Source organism: Theobroma cacao, chromosome 1 (assembly GCF_053813885.1).
Source record: "Theobroma cacao isolate CCN51 chromosome 1, ASM5381388v1, whole genome shotgun sequence".
NCBI classification, from domain to species: Eukaryota; Viridiplantae; Streptophyta; class Magnoliopsida; order Malvales; family Malvaceae; genus Theobroma; species Theobroma cacao.
In genome coordinates this window covers 11,835,274-11,851,978 of record NC_142639.1, presented here as the reverse complement: position 1 = coordinate 11,851,978, position 16,705 = coordinate 11,835,274, and the positions used below count along the sequence as shown (strand labels likewise).

At 31.6% G+C, this 16,705-nt stretch overlaps 2 protein-coding genes across 3 annotated transcripts; both read right to left on the bottom strand.

Moving 5' to 3' along the window:
- Positions 1-3,824: 3,824 nt before the first annotated feature.
- On the bottom strand, positions 3,825-6,117 carry LOC18608436 (replication protein A 70 kDa DNA-binding subunit D-like). Of its 2 annotated transcripts, XM_018129830.2 has the most exons (8): positions 5,973-6,117; positions 5,613-5,886; positions 5,344-5,446; positions 5,127-5,248; positions 4,944-5,025; positions 4,686-4,818; positions 4,432-4,589; positions 3,825-4,329 (listed from the first exon to the last, which is right to left on the bottom strand). In XM_018129830.2, the coding sequence occupies exons 1-8, from the start codon at positions 6,114-6,116 to the stop codon at positions 3,897-3,899; spliced, it is 1,449 nt and encodes a 482-aa protein (XP_017985319.2). In that variant the 5' UTR covers position 6,117; the 3' UTR covers positions 3,825-3,896. The 2 variants fall into 2 exon arrangements, with proteins under 2 accessions (XP_017985319.2, XP_088658999.1); XM_088802873.1 differs by lacking the exons at positions 4,944-5,025; positions 5,127-5,248.
- A 334-nt stretch (positions 6,118-6,451) lies between these two features.
- Positions 6,452-16,608, bottom strand: LOC148764534 (uncharacterized). Its single transcript, XM_088805356.1, has 4 exons — positions 16,564-16,608; positions 16,423-16,443; positions 10,634-11,663; positions 6,452-9,369 (listed from the first exon to the last, which is right to left on the bottom strand). Exons 1-4 carry the CDS (start codon positions 16,606-16,608, stop codon positions 6,452-6,454), a joined length of 4,014 nt encoding a protein of 1,337 aa, XP_088661482.1.
- Between the last annotated feature and the right edge of the window lie 97 nt (positions 16,609-16,705).

Below are 16,705 nucleotides of genomic sequence, written 5' to 3'. Positions count from 1 at the left end.
TATGTTAAAACCACTCAAATTCTTTCAATTGGATACCAAATGTGAACTTGTCAATCTATTTTCCTAAATATTTCACCTATATTCTAGGACATGATGATTAAAAGAACAAGGTTACCTAATACCTCCAAGACACCCTAGCTTAGAAAATTGTCCTTTATTTCTCTTAGTTGGCAAAGATAATATAAACAATTCTTGATAAGAAAAAAGTTGATAATGGTAAAGGATTCTGATGTGAGATCTTTGAAGGATTCGAAAGAGTTTTTGTTGTTCAGAATTGTCACTTGAGTTTTCATTCGAGTGGTTGATTAACAAAAAGCATTCTCAATGAGTTCTTTCATTTTGAAAAGTGTGATTCAAGCTTGAGTTGTGAAGGAGAAAAACCAAAAAAAATGAAAAAGAAACCTAAGAAAAATGATGAAAGAAATTTGATAATAACATCATGCACTTAAGATTTTCAAATGATGCTAACCCAAAAAAAAAAAAAGAACACAAAAAAAAAAAAAGAAAAACAAAGAAAAATCAACCTTTGCTCTTAAATTCTTTCTAAGGATTGCTCTTCAATGTAAGTAATTATATTTGAGAGGAGTAATGACCATTTTCATTTTCCCTTCATAAACAAGAAATTATCTGCTTGCTACCACCTTTGAGCTTATTGAATTTTCTCTAAAATGCATCTCAATCAAGAATCACCTCCCACTTTGGAGGGTAATTATATAGGAAAATTTTTGTCAAAAGCATGGATAATAGAAGATTCATTTCGAGGGAAAAATGAATATCCTTTATATTATGGGGATAGATGCAAAATTTGAGTTTTTAAAAATTTCGAACTCAATCCATCAAAATGAAAATTGCAAGAAAAAATACAAAAAAGGAAAAAAAAAAAGGAGAAATGAAATGATGGAATAAGCATGTTGTGAAAAAGGACAAATGTATTAAAAAAAAGTCCTTTACATGACAAGAAATGGTCTTTGGTTTAATTACTCTTAAATACTTGTTTTAGGCCTTTGTATCTATTTTTCAGAACCCTTAACCATAACCTACATCACGTGTTTGAAAAAGTCCATTTTGATCAAGTGTGGATACTTAAATTGAAGAGTTTTCTTATAGAAAGAGATCATCATATAGGAAACAAGACCTTGACTTCTTTTCTTTGTCAAAATTACCTTTTTGAATCCTTCAATCCATTTTAAACTGAATTTGAATTTTTCAAAGCATAATGGAACGATCAATGAAATAAAATGAATGAGAGAAGCAATGAAAAAAAAAAAAGAATGAGAGAGAAATGAAGCTATAGGCGAAAACCTAAAAGGGAAATTTAAAGCTAAAATGGGAGCTCATGAAGCCACTCGTGATTTCGATCAAGGCTGTAACAAAAAGTACAAGATTAAGGTCGTTTTAAAGCAACTAGAATGCATCGGAGATATCTAAAATGTCCAAGAATGTCAAACACTAATGAAGATTCAAGATTTGTTAGAAAATTAATGTTGAACTTTGAACCTTTCTTTTCCAATATAGCTTTGCAAATCTTGAGCCTTTAATGGCTAGTCTTGACATATACGAAAATGCCACACCTCTTGAGACTAAGAGAGTGTTAGAATTGATTGTGATTTGAAATAAATCTTTTTTATGGAAAATTTTATTCTCAAACAATACAAGTTTTGAGGAAAAAAATCATATTTCATTTGTGAGCGTAGACAAAAAAAACGTCAATGTCAAGTGATGAAAGCTTTGTTGTTAATCAAGACCATGATGTGCCATCCAATCCATTTGAAAGGAACTGTGATCCAACCCAACCAAGGTCATTTCAAGTAGTAATCAGTAATTCTCAAGAGATCAAAATATCACATATTTTTCCACACTTGGATATTTTATCACTTCAATAAGAAAAGTGTAGAATCAATATATTTCTGTTCTAAGGTTTAACTATGTTTTATCATGAAAAAAGTTAATTGTGGCAATTTTTGTTGTCATTTTGTCAAATTCAAGATGTTTTTTTGAAAGCAAAGGAAAAAAGCTATTTTTTTATTTTGTTATCATTTCATTCTGATAGAACAAGCATATTTGAGAAAGACAAAATCATTTCTTAAGGAAAATGAGAAAGATGCTCTGCAAGGCAAAGTTCTTATGATCGGGAATTATGGAATCAGTGAAATCAAATTTGAATTGATATAGAAGCCTTTGGTGATATCTATTACTAAAATATGATTTCAAGATTCCTAAAACAATATAACAAGATTGGCATGAGAATCATTTTCTTCCATCAGTCAATCATGCATACGTGTCGAATCATGCACATGACATGCAACATCAAAACGAAAAATTTTCTAGCAAAAGTCAAAACTAATGCATGTTTTTTAAGCTTTAAAAGTTTAAACTCATCCAACTCAAAGTTTTGCAGGTTGTGAAACCTTGATTAAGGTGAAGAAGGATTTGAGTCTTTCATTAAATTTCATAAACAACCAATGAAGAGAGAGTCCAAGCCCAATCTAGTTGGTACCAAGATGAATTAAGCCCAATTACATTAGCATGAGAGATTTTAAGTCCAATTTAACTGACACCAATATGAACTAAGCCTAGTTAAGTTGGCAGAAAGATTCCAAGCGCAATCTAATTGGCATAAAAATGAATTAAACCCAGTTAAGTTGGAAAGGGAGATTTTAAGCCCAATCTAGCTGACACCCAGATGAATTAATCCCATTTAAGTTGGCAAAGAGATTTTAAGCCAAATCTAGTTGGCACCAAGATGAATTAAGCCTAAAGAGCGAAGGAAGAAGACAAAGTTATGGATTTGGGCACTGACTTATTTAAGCAAGAGAAGGCAAGCATGGGCAAAAAGAGCGAAACGACGAAGCAAGGGAAAAAAAGAAGTGAAAAATCAAAATACCTTTCAGAAATATTAAAATACTAAATATAGATGTCAGGTGTAAAAAGAATATGTAGGTAGGATTCATTATAACTAGTTATTGACCCGCGTTATATCGCGGGTGTTATTAATTGATAATAAATGAATCTATGCTAAGTTAGGTATTGCTTGAATTTGCTAAGAAATACGATTGATTTTGCTTCAATTTACTAAGAAATGATTCTCTGGTATTCTCTGGGTTCGTGCCTATGTCAACAGCTAATGTTACTTAGAGCTTCTTATTTAATTGGTTGGCAAGGTAGCAGTCATATTTTATTGACAGCTTGTTCTGTGCAACATGATCTACATGCTGTTCAATGTTCTTGTAATCGCAAACCAGGTAGTTTTTGTTTATGTGAGCAATCCTTTCATGAAGAATCATTTTGCAGTTGCTAGTCTAAATTTGCCTGTTACTTCGATGAAGCCATAATCACTTGGAAGAATTCTAGTGACAATTCCACATTCAATTCTTCGCATTCTTGGTACTGTACTTGGAAGTATTAGATGAGCAACATATATCATTGTTATTATATGATAAAAGAGTTGTTCAAGAGCAGTTTTTGCTGTTTCTAATGCATTCGTGGTAACATTGGGTATTACACATATGATTATGAAGTTTACTATAATAATATCATACATTACAAAATATATAAAAGTTGTTTTATGTTCAGTGATGAACAACTGAACATTTTGTTGTCGAAAAAAAGGACAAAGTTTGATCAGTACAAATTCTTTCAAAATATGCAGCGTCAATTTTTGGACAACATCAGAGAAGTAAGATGGTGTTTATAAAGCAACAAAAACTTATGTTACAGCAGTGATTATAGATTTTCAACCATGTTTATCTTGTTTCTGTTCAGCACTGTAACAAATATTAAATAAGAGATGGTTAGTTTAAGATAACAGCAATATTGTCACTGAGAAGACATGTTAGATGTATATTATTAAATACAGAAATCTAAAATAATATATGAAAATGTAAAGTAGTTGTTTATTACCTCAATTTGACTTTTTTGATTGGAGATTCTTCAGGAAAAAGGTCTTGCTGTATTTGGTTTTCTGGTGAGGAAGGAGGGCATTCTTGGACTTCGAGGTTGCTCTTTTTTTTATTCAAATGTAAAGTAGATTCACAGCTAGATGATTGTCCAAGCATCATTGTTGGTTTATGGGCTTCATTAACAGCTTTGCAACTATTGATTCTGAAGGTAAGATTTCCAGTGTCCAATGATTTTGTGACCAAGCTTATGCTAAATAGCTTTTCTTGATCAATGAGTTTGGTGATTGGTTCAGGAAGGATATATTTGTGTAAGTGGTTTAGCAATGCAAGTTTAGGAATTGATGCACCAACGACTTTTTCACCATCATCACCAAATACCACAAATGTTGCGTTTCCAGTATTGTCTTCAACAGTGATGATTAATTTGTAGCTAATTTGGAAGAAAGAAAAGATGATTTTGTTAAAGAATGATAGGAGTGATGAAAAATCAAGTTCTGTGAATGACTATTATGATTTATGATGATAAATGTACCATAAATGAGGCAGTTGTTCTCCATGTTTTGCATCTGGACACCAAAAAGTATCACTTATTTGTTGCAATGTTTTCATGCATATTTTGCAACCGATGTAATACCATCCTTCTGTGCAATCAAATTCTTTGATTTTTGCAATGCAAGTGTATGTCTCTATCTGTAATGAGATGTTCAAAAAAAAAATAAGTGATGATGACAAATAGAATGAATATGATTTTTGTTTTCATAATTAATTATTGGAAGATATTCTTACTTGTGTTTTGGAGTGATCAATTTGCAGCAATTGCTTAATCGTCACACGATTATGATTTTCTTGTTGATCAGGTGGTATTTGTGGTCGTTGGCGGACATCAAGCAGTAATACTGGTGCATTTTTTTCATCGAATCTGAGTGTGAATTGAACATGAAAGCAAGAAATAATAAATTCAATACTAATGCATGGTGGTTAAAGAAACAATAACAAAATGAAAAAAAAAAGTACGATAGATCATAATTTTTATTCAATGTTTACCTAGCTTTCATGTCTGCCACAATTGGAATATTTAAGTCAACATAAATTTTGGATGCAGAGCATGAAGCAACAGATGGTTGTCCTATAAATTTATGTATAGAATGGATTAAATTATGAGTATGTTCATGTCAAACATTATAATCATTGAAGATAGCATAATGGTTGAAGATTTAATTCATTTACCTTGGTATTCTCCAACTGTCATAGCAGCCAAAATAATGATTGGTTTGCTTTTTAGTCCTATAATATCATCATCAACACAATATGCAAGATCTCCCCAGAGGGTTGCGTTAATTATTGTGCCTCTAGATAGAAACAAAAGGAATATAATAGTCAACTTATATTAATCATTTATAGAAACGTAATATTTGTTAAGAAAGTATAGTTCGATGTAGCAAACTTGATGTTCTGCAATTGCAAGTTCCGTTTAGGAACTTTAGTTGATTTGTTGCTGACATATATGGCAGTAACTTTGCTCATTGAAATGATCAGACCGATGATATCTACATTTAACAATAAATGAATTATTGACATTATATATAGAATTACTAAGAGGAAAATGTGATAATGAACTAATTAAAACAAACAGTTATACAGTATGCTTATATTTACAAGGTATGGTGCAATAAAAAAAATGTTGCATTCTGAAGAATAATGATTTAAACATACCAGTGAGAGTTTCGTTGATCTTATATCTATGTGGCAGATGTTCAAATTCCAAAAACTGAAAGTAGTGGCGTTGAAATGATAAAGCAGATGATGATGCCTTGACAATCTTCGTTTTTGAAGTGATTGTGATCGCAGAAGGAGCTGAAATTACATTGTAGCTTTTTTTTGGTTTAGACACCTTGAAATCAGAGATGCAGTAAACATGTCCTTCTTTTAGGATGGATTCAAATTCTTTCATATGTATTTTATGGATGATAGCTTGAATTGCATTGCCCTGGATGCAAAGAAGATTATTAATTGTTTGATAAGATTTGGAGCATTACTATTTTAAGATCACAACCTTATCAAAAGTTAACGAACCTTATCATCGGTGGCAAGGAAATCAAGGCTGATAATGTCATTTGCCTGTTTGTAGTTGATGCTGTGCCAAATGCGTGCAACACAAATTTGAATTGTACCTCCTTCTTTTCCAATTTGTAATTCAGACAGAGGTTGATATGACATGATTTCCTGTGAAAGCATGGAATAATAAGTTTAGATAATTTTGGCAGTAAAAAAATTATCATGATTTTAGATATATTGATGGAAAATAAATATAAACAAAAGTATTACCATATAATAGCAAAAATTTTGTAAAATGAAGAAAAACATCTAGTGTTAGATGTTGGGAATAGTAATGGAAAAAGATTCAATTAATATCTACTATAATTCACAAAAATCTTGTATGATACAATAATTCATAATATGCATCAAGTTAATCAATAGAAACATTTATATTATAAATAGGATAGAATAGGATACCGCAAAATATAATAATATCAAGAAAGAATGGAATATGTCTAATGTAAAGCATGTAGAATTTCTTCATAAACAATATTTTTAGTAGTTCCTATATTAGAATCATTTTCAGATTGGATTAATATTTTTAATCCTTCTCTACTTGTTGCTCTTGAAAGAGCAACATATAACTGGCCATGAGTGAAAACTGGCTTAGGCAAAAATAGGCCAACTATGTCAAGTGTTTGTCCTTGACTCTTATTTATTGTCATCCCATAACACAATCTGATCGGAAATTGTTTTCTGGTCAAAACAAATGGCCACTTTGAATTTTTTACTGTCATGTTTATTCTAGGAACAAATACTTTTTCACCTATATGGTTTCCAGAGATGATTTCAGCTTGGATCACACGGGATGCTAAATGAGTCACCATCAATCTAGTGCCATTGCATAATCCTAAGCTTTGGTTTATGTTCCTCAATAACATGATTGTAGCACCAACTTTTAGTTGAAGTTTATGGTTCGGAATCCCATTAAAAGATAGAGAATTGAGAAACTCAGTAGGATACAAAAAATCTTCATCTCTGGTGCTCGACGAACTCTTTGAAATTGTGTCACAGCTCAAGTAAGTTTTGATATCACCAGGTAGTTCGGAAAGCATGAACTCGTTGATGAGGGTGACTGTATCATTGTACGGAGTTACTATCGCTCTATGTTGCAAATATGATATATCTGCAAAATTTTGAGCAAAGTCAGGATAGATAGTAGAACATATTGTTTGAATTGGATTATTTCCTGGACTAACCAACAAATCATTTGGAATTTTGATGATTGTTGTATCGTCATCAACATTAGGACCAATTCCTTGTGCACAACCATCACCAACATTCAGAATCCATGTAGCAAAGTCTTTGATTTCACCAGTTGCAGTTTGATCAAGCGATCGACTCAATAATCTCATGTTTGTTTGTAGAGTAAAGATTTTGCAATGTTCCCATAGAGGAGATTTACATATCGAAGCATTGATCACATCATGCTTAGATCCAGATGGAATGACAGGCAAAATTTGTCTGAAATCACCTCCGAGGAGGACTGTTTTTCCGCCAGAGGTTTTATTGTTTTCATGTCGGGTATCATCAAGCATAATATCTTGGAGACTTCTATGCAATGCTTCCAGACAATTCCTATGTATCATTGGTGCTTCATCCCAAAGAATAAGAGCAGTTTTTTGAAGCAATCTTGCTAATTGTGTTCCTTTTTTTATTTCACAAGTAGACAGATCATCAACATCAATAGGTATCTTGAATCTTGAATGAGCAGTTCTACCTCGAGGAAGTAATAAAGAAGCTATGCCAGATGAAGCAACAGCTAAAACAACTTGACCAATTCCTCTGAGGGCACATATGATGGTTTTCCAAAGAAAAGTTTTTCCTGTACCACCATGACCATACACGAAAAAAAAAGTTCCTTCATCATGAGCAACAGATTGCAAAACAGCATGGTATATCTCTTTTTGCTCATTGTTTAATTTAGCAAATAATGTCGCATGTTCAACACGAAGTTCTTCAGTGTTGTAATCTAATTCTTCCATCAACAACTTGTCAATCGACTGGCTGTTCATGTTAACCATCGGAGTTGGAAGACCGTACTCTGCTAATGAGGTGGAGTTGTTGCTAAATAGTAATTCTAAAGCAGTCAATGTATAATCTTTGATATGTTCATCTGGTATTACATAATTTTGTAATTGATATAAACTTTGGAATCGGTGTCGAATATCTTCTGACATTGCTTCCCAATGTTTTTCCCAAAGCTGTCTTGCATCTGTGACTTGGCAAAAGAGCACTATTGTTGTGAAAAGTTGCCTCAATTGATAAGGCATAGTCCACCCAGATGCTTGTGCCAAAGCATCATCCCATTCTTTATCATCACCCAACAAACCCAATGCATTACAGGCAGCTTGAAATGATTCATATAAGATTCCATCAACTGTACGTAAATCTTTGAAACCAGATGGTCCCTTAACAACATTAATTAACATCCTTAAATAGAATAGTTCTCCTGCTGCTGGATGAATGTAGCTAATTCTACCAATAGATCTGCCTCCTTCTCTTCTTTTCCATTCTTTTAAGTTGTCTTTCCAAACCCATTTTGTAGGAAACTCTACGTAAGTTAAACATCGTGCATCTTCATGTAGTGCATTAGCTTCCATCCATTTTGTGAATTTTGTATCACGAATTCCAGGTCTAGAAAGAACACGTAATAAGCAGTCATTATCACAGAAAGATACCCTCTGTTGATTAGGAAGATGAATGGGCAAACGTTCCACTGATGGATCTCTATAATGCAATTCAAAACTAAACAACCTCCAGCATGCTTCATGTGCCGAAACATATCTACAATCTAAGTAGTTTTTTATTTCATCAACTGCTGTAGAAGTCATGTGAATATTGGATGCATTTGCTGTAGCACTCTGTTCGATAGCAACTCTAATTCTGTCAGGACCTTTGCTTAGATATTTGAAAAGGTATTTGATGGATCTTGCTTTATTACAGATTTCAACATTGATGTGGGATTGGTATTTGACCAACAAATTCCGATTGTGAGGAACAATGTACCGATTATCAATTTCGAATCCAGATTTGACATCCAACAGAATAGCTTTTGATTGATTTCTTCTTCTATAAAGTGGAACTCCATCTTCTGGTAAAAGTGTTCGAGGTTGGAACTTTTTCGGATAATGTTTGCTGCACTGGTTTTTGATCATGCATATAGCATTTGGCTTCATTGTTCCACATGGTCCGTGCACCATAAAGTCTATGACAGCCTTATAGCCCAAAGGATCAATGTTCGGATCAGGTATTTCAGCAGAAATAATGCAATCAATATCTTCCGGACTGAGACACCTATTATCAGGATGTAACCACAGTAATATATGTGCATGAGGAAGCCCTCTCTTCTGAAATTCTATCGTGTAGATTACTGATGAAACAGGAGAGTAAAAACATCATGATTATTTTATTTTATGATGATGGGAATACAAACACTAAGCAAGTTTGTTGAAAAGAACAATCTCTGGGAACTAACATCAACAACAATAGATTATACCCATTATTTTGAGATTAGTAGGTTCAAAACAGAAGATTGTTCCAAGGTGCTTGACTATCCAAATACAAAACACAATTAACTATGAAAACCATTGTCTAAACAGATAATGATACAAAAAAAATCAAAAATAAAATCATACTATTTTTCTGTACTACTCTTCTACTAACGATTGTTTTTAAGGAACTTGATGAAATTCAAAGCTATAAGCTTATAGCTTAAGCTGTTCTGTCTAGATTTTACTTTTGTCCTACAAAACACAGAACCATCATTCCAAACTGTCCTCAGAGGAGAATATTTAGGCTGTGAAAGAAGTGCTAACGATTGTTTCTAAGGAAGTTGATGAAATTGAAAGCTATAAGCTTATAGCTTAAGCTGTTCTGTTTAGATTTTACTTTTGTCCTACAAAACACAGAACCATCATTCCAAACTGTCCTAAGATCCCAACACTTCCAAAGATTGGTTGAAATTCTATCATGTAGATAACTAATGAAACAGAAGAATGAAAAGATGCTGATAATTTTTTTTTATGATGATGAGAATACAAGCGCTAAGCAACTATGCTGCAGAAGTTACTGTTTGATATGTATAGTTTAAAAATTAGTTTAAATAGTTAAATAATTTGATAATATATTTTATCTTTGAATTGAGTAATAAAATAATAGTTAGCAACAATGCATAAATAAATGTTGTTAGTGATATTAACAATATTTAATGGGAAAAAACAGTAAATATACAATATTATGTTAAAACATATAATGAACTTGTCAACAAATCATTTAAAAATTGAAATAGAAATATATATGCCAATATCAACCTTAATAGTTTACAATTTAGTAACATAAATAAATATAAAAAGTTGTATCCAGTAAAGAAAAGAAGAAATTATAGCATAAAATGAGTAGAAAAAATAACCAACAAATTATGAACAAAATACCTATCCTTAAGAAAAAAATGTATAACCAACAAAACACACATGCAATCTCACACTTTAATTCTTGATAAAAAAAAATAAAGGGCTATGAGAACAAATTGAGAATTTAAAAAAATAAGCAAATACTAATAGTATTAATGCTTTGTTTGTTTATTGAAAAATTGCAGCAACATGATAAATACTAATAAATTAATTTTGAAGACTAACCTGCTCGGACTTTTCCAAAATGTTGATCATCTACCAACTCTTTGATGAAACATCGAAGTCTAATCTTGAAAACCCGACAAACAATATCTGGTCTATCTTCCACTCGTTGTCCATCAATGAACTTCAATGCTGCAATTATTTCTGGCCATCTACTATTACATGTAAAGGTGATAAAGAGATCCGGGTATCCATAATATGTACATATTGCCATGGCATCCTGATAATTTTGCATGTAATAACGTGGCCCTCCAGTAAAGCTTGCTGGCAAAATTATTCGTTTCCCAATCATGTTTCCATCTGTATCACCTCTTGTGAAAGCATCGACTACTCCCTGAAAAATTTCAGTTCTGAACTTCTTTTGATTCCTCAAATTATAATCCAATCTCATTCCTTCAACGCTTGTAAATGCATCAGTTATATATTGGTGAAAAAGTTTTCCACCCAAGAACAATGTGAAACCTTGATTCAAGCGAAATTGAAGCATGTAAACATAAAACTCTCTTGCAGTCACAGTCCCTCGCTTCGTTTTGGTTGTGTGATTCCACTTTTGGTATGGAATATTAAGATGAAAGCCATCTTCTCCGTAAGGAAATAACAGTGGATATTGCATAGGCATAAATGCTGGATGCAAATCACTTATCCTTCGCAAACCATTAGATCTATGTTCAATGATTATGTCACGCTTGTCAATCAATTGATCTACATCTCCCACAATAAGTGCAGCAACTTCTGAAGAGATAAGATTTGTATATTGCTGACCATCATTCATTCGTGCACCAATCAATCTCAATTTAACTGGTATGTAATCAGGTTCTTTAAACCGTTCCTTGGCCATTCGAAAAGCTTTGACAATTTGATTAGTTTGGTCAAGCATTTCCATTAATTCCTTCACAATATTCTCTTCGACACCAGATTGTTGAACATCATATCCCAATGCATTAATTCTGTTAGACACTTCATTCTCAGTATCATAAATGTATAATTGCGCAAATTTCGGTCTTTCACCATCAACAGGTAGCAAAGAACCTATCTTGTGATGATTTTGCCCATTGATCTTAAAGACATATGGGCCTGGCCTTCTATTAATTTCACTGTCTATTTTACCACCTATAGATGTGAACTGAAACATCGAATTGTAAACCCGTATGTTGTGTCTAAATTTATAAGCAGTTCGACCACCTTTGTAATTGAGCAATGTAGCCAATAATGAAGGTGTTTGCTTGAAAGGTGGCACAGACACTTTGCCCTCCATACAACACATGGTAAATCTCGGATTCCGCTCATTCCTTGACTTATTTTTTCTTTCTTCATACCACATCTGTGCACCGCAAAAACAACACACATATCTTGGCCCACCTAGATTTAGAGGAATATTATATTGATCTGCATATAATGAACATAAAATCGTTAGGAAAACGAAGAATAAATAATCATGAAAATAAGAAATATTACATATAAAATGGGAATTCATAAAAATACTCACTTGAATCAAAATGCGTAGAAGTTGAATTATCTCCAACAAAACTGGTCCCAATGTGAGCAGTTTGCTGATTAAATGTTGAGATATCATCTTCATCATTCAGAATAGGAAGCATTTGAGAAGCATCAGAAGCAAGAGATAGCTCTTGTTCGAAAAAGTTGTCATCATCTCTATGATCAATCTCAAAACTCACAATATTTCTCCTTTGAGAATTTCGACAATCTTGTTCAACATTTTGAATATAGGATGACGATTCAACAGTGTTATAACCAAGCTTTCGTTTGGAGTTTCTAAATGCAACAGAATTTTGTATTTGACTGGTGCTTGCCAACGATGTGTAATATCCGTTTGTGTTCGGATTCAAGAAGCGTAAATTATAAAAATCAGAAGGAATGAAAACATCAACAGATTTTTGAGACACAGTCTTTAGTTCACCATCAAACCCAACAACTGAATACAGGAAAACATCTCGATGACAGACAAAAGCAGGACAATTAGAATAAAATTTGGCACATTCCATAGTCTAACCGTAGCTTTGTCTCTGTTTATCAACATGTGAATAAAGGAAAACTTACTTAAGAGAATACTCTAGCTTTGATGGTGATATAGTCTGGAAAAAAAAAGAATGGTTTCAATATTAGATATTTGACAATTTAAAATACTATAAAATATCCTTACATTAGGAAAAACATGGCAATTTATTTATATCGATACATAAAAAGAAACAAAGAATGAGTAAACATAAATTTAACACTACCTAAATAACAACAGTAAGTAACATAAGTAATTTCATCATATGATCATGAGGAATTAAATATTCACAGGAAAAAATTATAAAGGTTTGAACAATATGTTAAATATTCAAAGGAATTTTTATAATCATGATTATTTAATTATAAAAACATAAAGATGGAGATATTTTAATTAAGATACTTTAAACTTACCCAAGAGAATATCCTAGCTTTGATGGTGATATAGCCTGGAAAAAAAGTATGGTTTCAAGATTAGATATTTGACAATTTAAAATACTATAAAAGATGCTTACATTAGCAAAAACATGGTAATTTATTTATATCGATACATACAAAGAAACAAAGAATAAGTAATCTAATGAAATAAAAATCAAAACACGTAAGAAACATAAATTTAACACTACCTAAATAAAAATAGTAAGTAACAACAACATGCTGCCAAAATGAGTAAAAGAAAAAAAGAATCGAAAAATAAGAAGCTTAAACCTCTTCTACAAAGTTTTCAAATATTTTCTTGAAGAAGAGATTAAGCCCTCCCGCCTACTCTGCTTATGAAAACAACCCTTGTTTTATGATTTAGTTTTCTTTTCTACATTCTCTACTTCCTCTTCCCTCATTCTTAGGCCTTGGAAAGGCAATTAAAAAACATCAAGATAAATGGCTTTTAAACTTTTAATTACACCTTGTACCACATATATATATATATATATATATATATATATATATATAAATTTGCTCACAGTACTCGAAGCTGTTGCAGCAGAAAGAAGCACCTATTTAAGACCATTTAATATTGTTAATACTCTTATAAAACTATGGCTTCACACATAAGAAACCAAATATACTATCCAACGATCAATACAATAGTGAAAAATGCTGAATACTGCTCAATGTTTATTCATAAAAAATAAGGTTAGAAATACTGCAGGGGCACGGGCAAGAACTACCTATATATACTGATATAGATTTCAGTCATTTTCAGGACCAAACAAACACGCTTGCAATTCTTGGTTCGGGTTTTATTACATAATCAGCTATTATACCAAAAGAACCGCTCTTTTGAGCTGCTTAACTTTGCTGTGACTACTCACTAAATAGCCCACGATTTTTTTAATCTTCCATAAATCGTGGATTAACAAATACTACCGGGCCTCAAACAGAAAACAGCCTCCACCCTTTTTTGTTCCTTCTATTTGTAGCATCCTCAAAGGCCGACGTATGCAACATGTCATTAAGTGATTAAAGCCAATTTGACATGTTAAAGGAATAACAAACAGTAACTACACTTTAAAGAGTTAAAGAAGATACAAGGTAAACAGCAAAGAACACAATTTAACTTAGGATATAAAGACAAACCAAAAGTTCATGCTGAAAATAATTGATACAACTGCAGTCAACAACATGTAATATTTACACAATTAAAAGCACAATAATGTTCCAAATTCAAGCACAATAATTTATAATTCAACTACATTACCTTCGAAAGCTATAATTATACACCTTTCTGAACAGCTACCCTTCCAAATGTGAAAGCTTAAAAAATAAGACCACAAGCAAGATAGTGTAAGTTACTTTTCACATGTTGCGGAAAAACCGAAGTAAACAAAGAGAAGAAAAAGTAAAGAACAAAAACAAAAAAATAAAGCAAATAAAGTAAGAAATAAAAATAAGAGACAAACACTGCACTGAAAAAAAAGACAAAAAGGTAAAAAAAATTACCTAATATTCGACATCCTCATCTCAATTTGAATTCCACATCAACAATTATCCTTGCATGTCACCCACGTGTACAAAGCACTGGCATAGTAAACCATATTCACACGGCTAATAGCACCGGAATGAAGTGGCAAATGATGAGAGTGAAAACTCAACAATGTTCCTCAGAATAAAAAAATGATAAACCCAGGTGTGGCTTAATAAGAGGCGAATGGGTGAAAAGAGAAGGAGAGAAAGAGAAAAAGTTCAAAATACCCTTTAAATATCATGAAATTCCAAATACAGGTGTTGAGGGTAAAGAGCTTATGTAGCTTAGAATCATGAAGTGGGAAAGAGAACAAAAATGCCATAAGCGACAGTTGTGGAAGGCAAAAGAACAAAAAAAGAAAAAGAAAAAAAAAACGAAATGGGAGTGAAAACTCAACAATGTTCCTTAGAATTAAAAAATGACAAATCCAAGTGTGACAAATAAATACCAAGAAAAAATTTCTGGTTGATCCAAGCTCTCCTCCTCTCCCGTTTCAACTCTTTTTTAACAACATGGACGGAAGAAGCTAGGTGAGGAAGTCAAAAACGCCCTCCAAATATGTTGAAATACCAAGGACAGATGTCAAGTATAGGGAAGATATGTAGGTAGGATTCATTATACTTTAGATGTAGACATAGTTGCATTCTAAGGAATATGGTCTTTAACTATATTTACTTTTCCTAATATATATATCCTAGCAGTGGAGGCTTATTTTTAATTAAGCGAAAAATGAAATTTGTACTCTACTTTTTTAAGAGATATATGTGTTTGCCATTGAGCCTAATGAAAAATTAAACTTCATAAATTGATTTCATATTAATAAATTAATAGGAAAATTACTAAATTAACATAATCAATTAAGGGGTACCACCCCTTGGGTATCCTATACCTGAACCCAATTTTTTTTTTAATTTCATGTAATTAAAGACAAATACATATTGTTAATTAAATTAATTCATAAAACTATGATTATTAATTAACTTGTAATATCTTTTAATATATATACTCTATATATTATGTTAATTTATAAGAAAGATACTTACTATTATATATATGCTTTTAATATATACTTTAAATATAAACATATTTACTTTCTATTTTGTGTTAAAGTTACAAAAGTTATAATTTATAAAATTATTAATTATAATATATATCTTTATTTATATAAACTTACAAAATATATACCTAAAAAGAAATTGTGAGATTAAAATAGTTTTGAAACTTGGCTATTTTTTTTTAATTTCATGGACAAATCCATATAGTTAATTAAACTTGTAATGTTTAAGTTGTTGTTTGCATATTTGTTTTTAGTTATTTAAGTTGATATTTGAGATATTTGTTTTTGATTATCTAAATTTAAATTTTATTATTTGTGTGCTTTTTTAAATTTAATTATTCATGAATTATATGAAATATGGATGAAAATATTATTGCATATAAAAATGGGTACGGATACAAGTTCTGATAATTGGATATCCATGAAGAGCATTTTAATAATTTTTTTATATAATCGGGTTTTTAAATGAATTCGAGTAATTATCGAGTAGTAGATATGTATTAGGGTTTTGATTAGAGTAGAAACTTTAACAATATTAGGATAACTATAGGGTTCGGGTACCCTATTTATTAATCAGGTTCAAATTCAAGAACCTCAAATTAACGATACTCTTCCTGTTGACATTCCTTCTCCGTAGGCCTTTAAGGCTATCTCCCCTGTTTCTATTAAGGGCATTGTAATGTTCTTATGTTTAGAACGTTATAATGTTTTCTTGCATATAATAAAATACCAGCACTGATTGAGCAAAAAAAAAACATCACCATCTTCTTCCCTAAACTAAAAATAAAAAAAATGGTCGAAAGAATGTCAACATTTTGTTTGAATTTTACCAATCTAAGATAATGGGAGAGCTTTGAATTTTCTTCTTAATAGTTGTTATGTCGACATTCTTCCAACACCTCTAGCTGTTCTCAAGATCCCAAACTCTTCGGGCATGCTCATCTCTTAGATTTGCAAATACTCGTATTTTTAATTTAGGAAATCCTTTCAAATTACAGCTAATATATTGAAAGATGAGCTCATTATTTTCCATAATTTA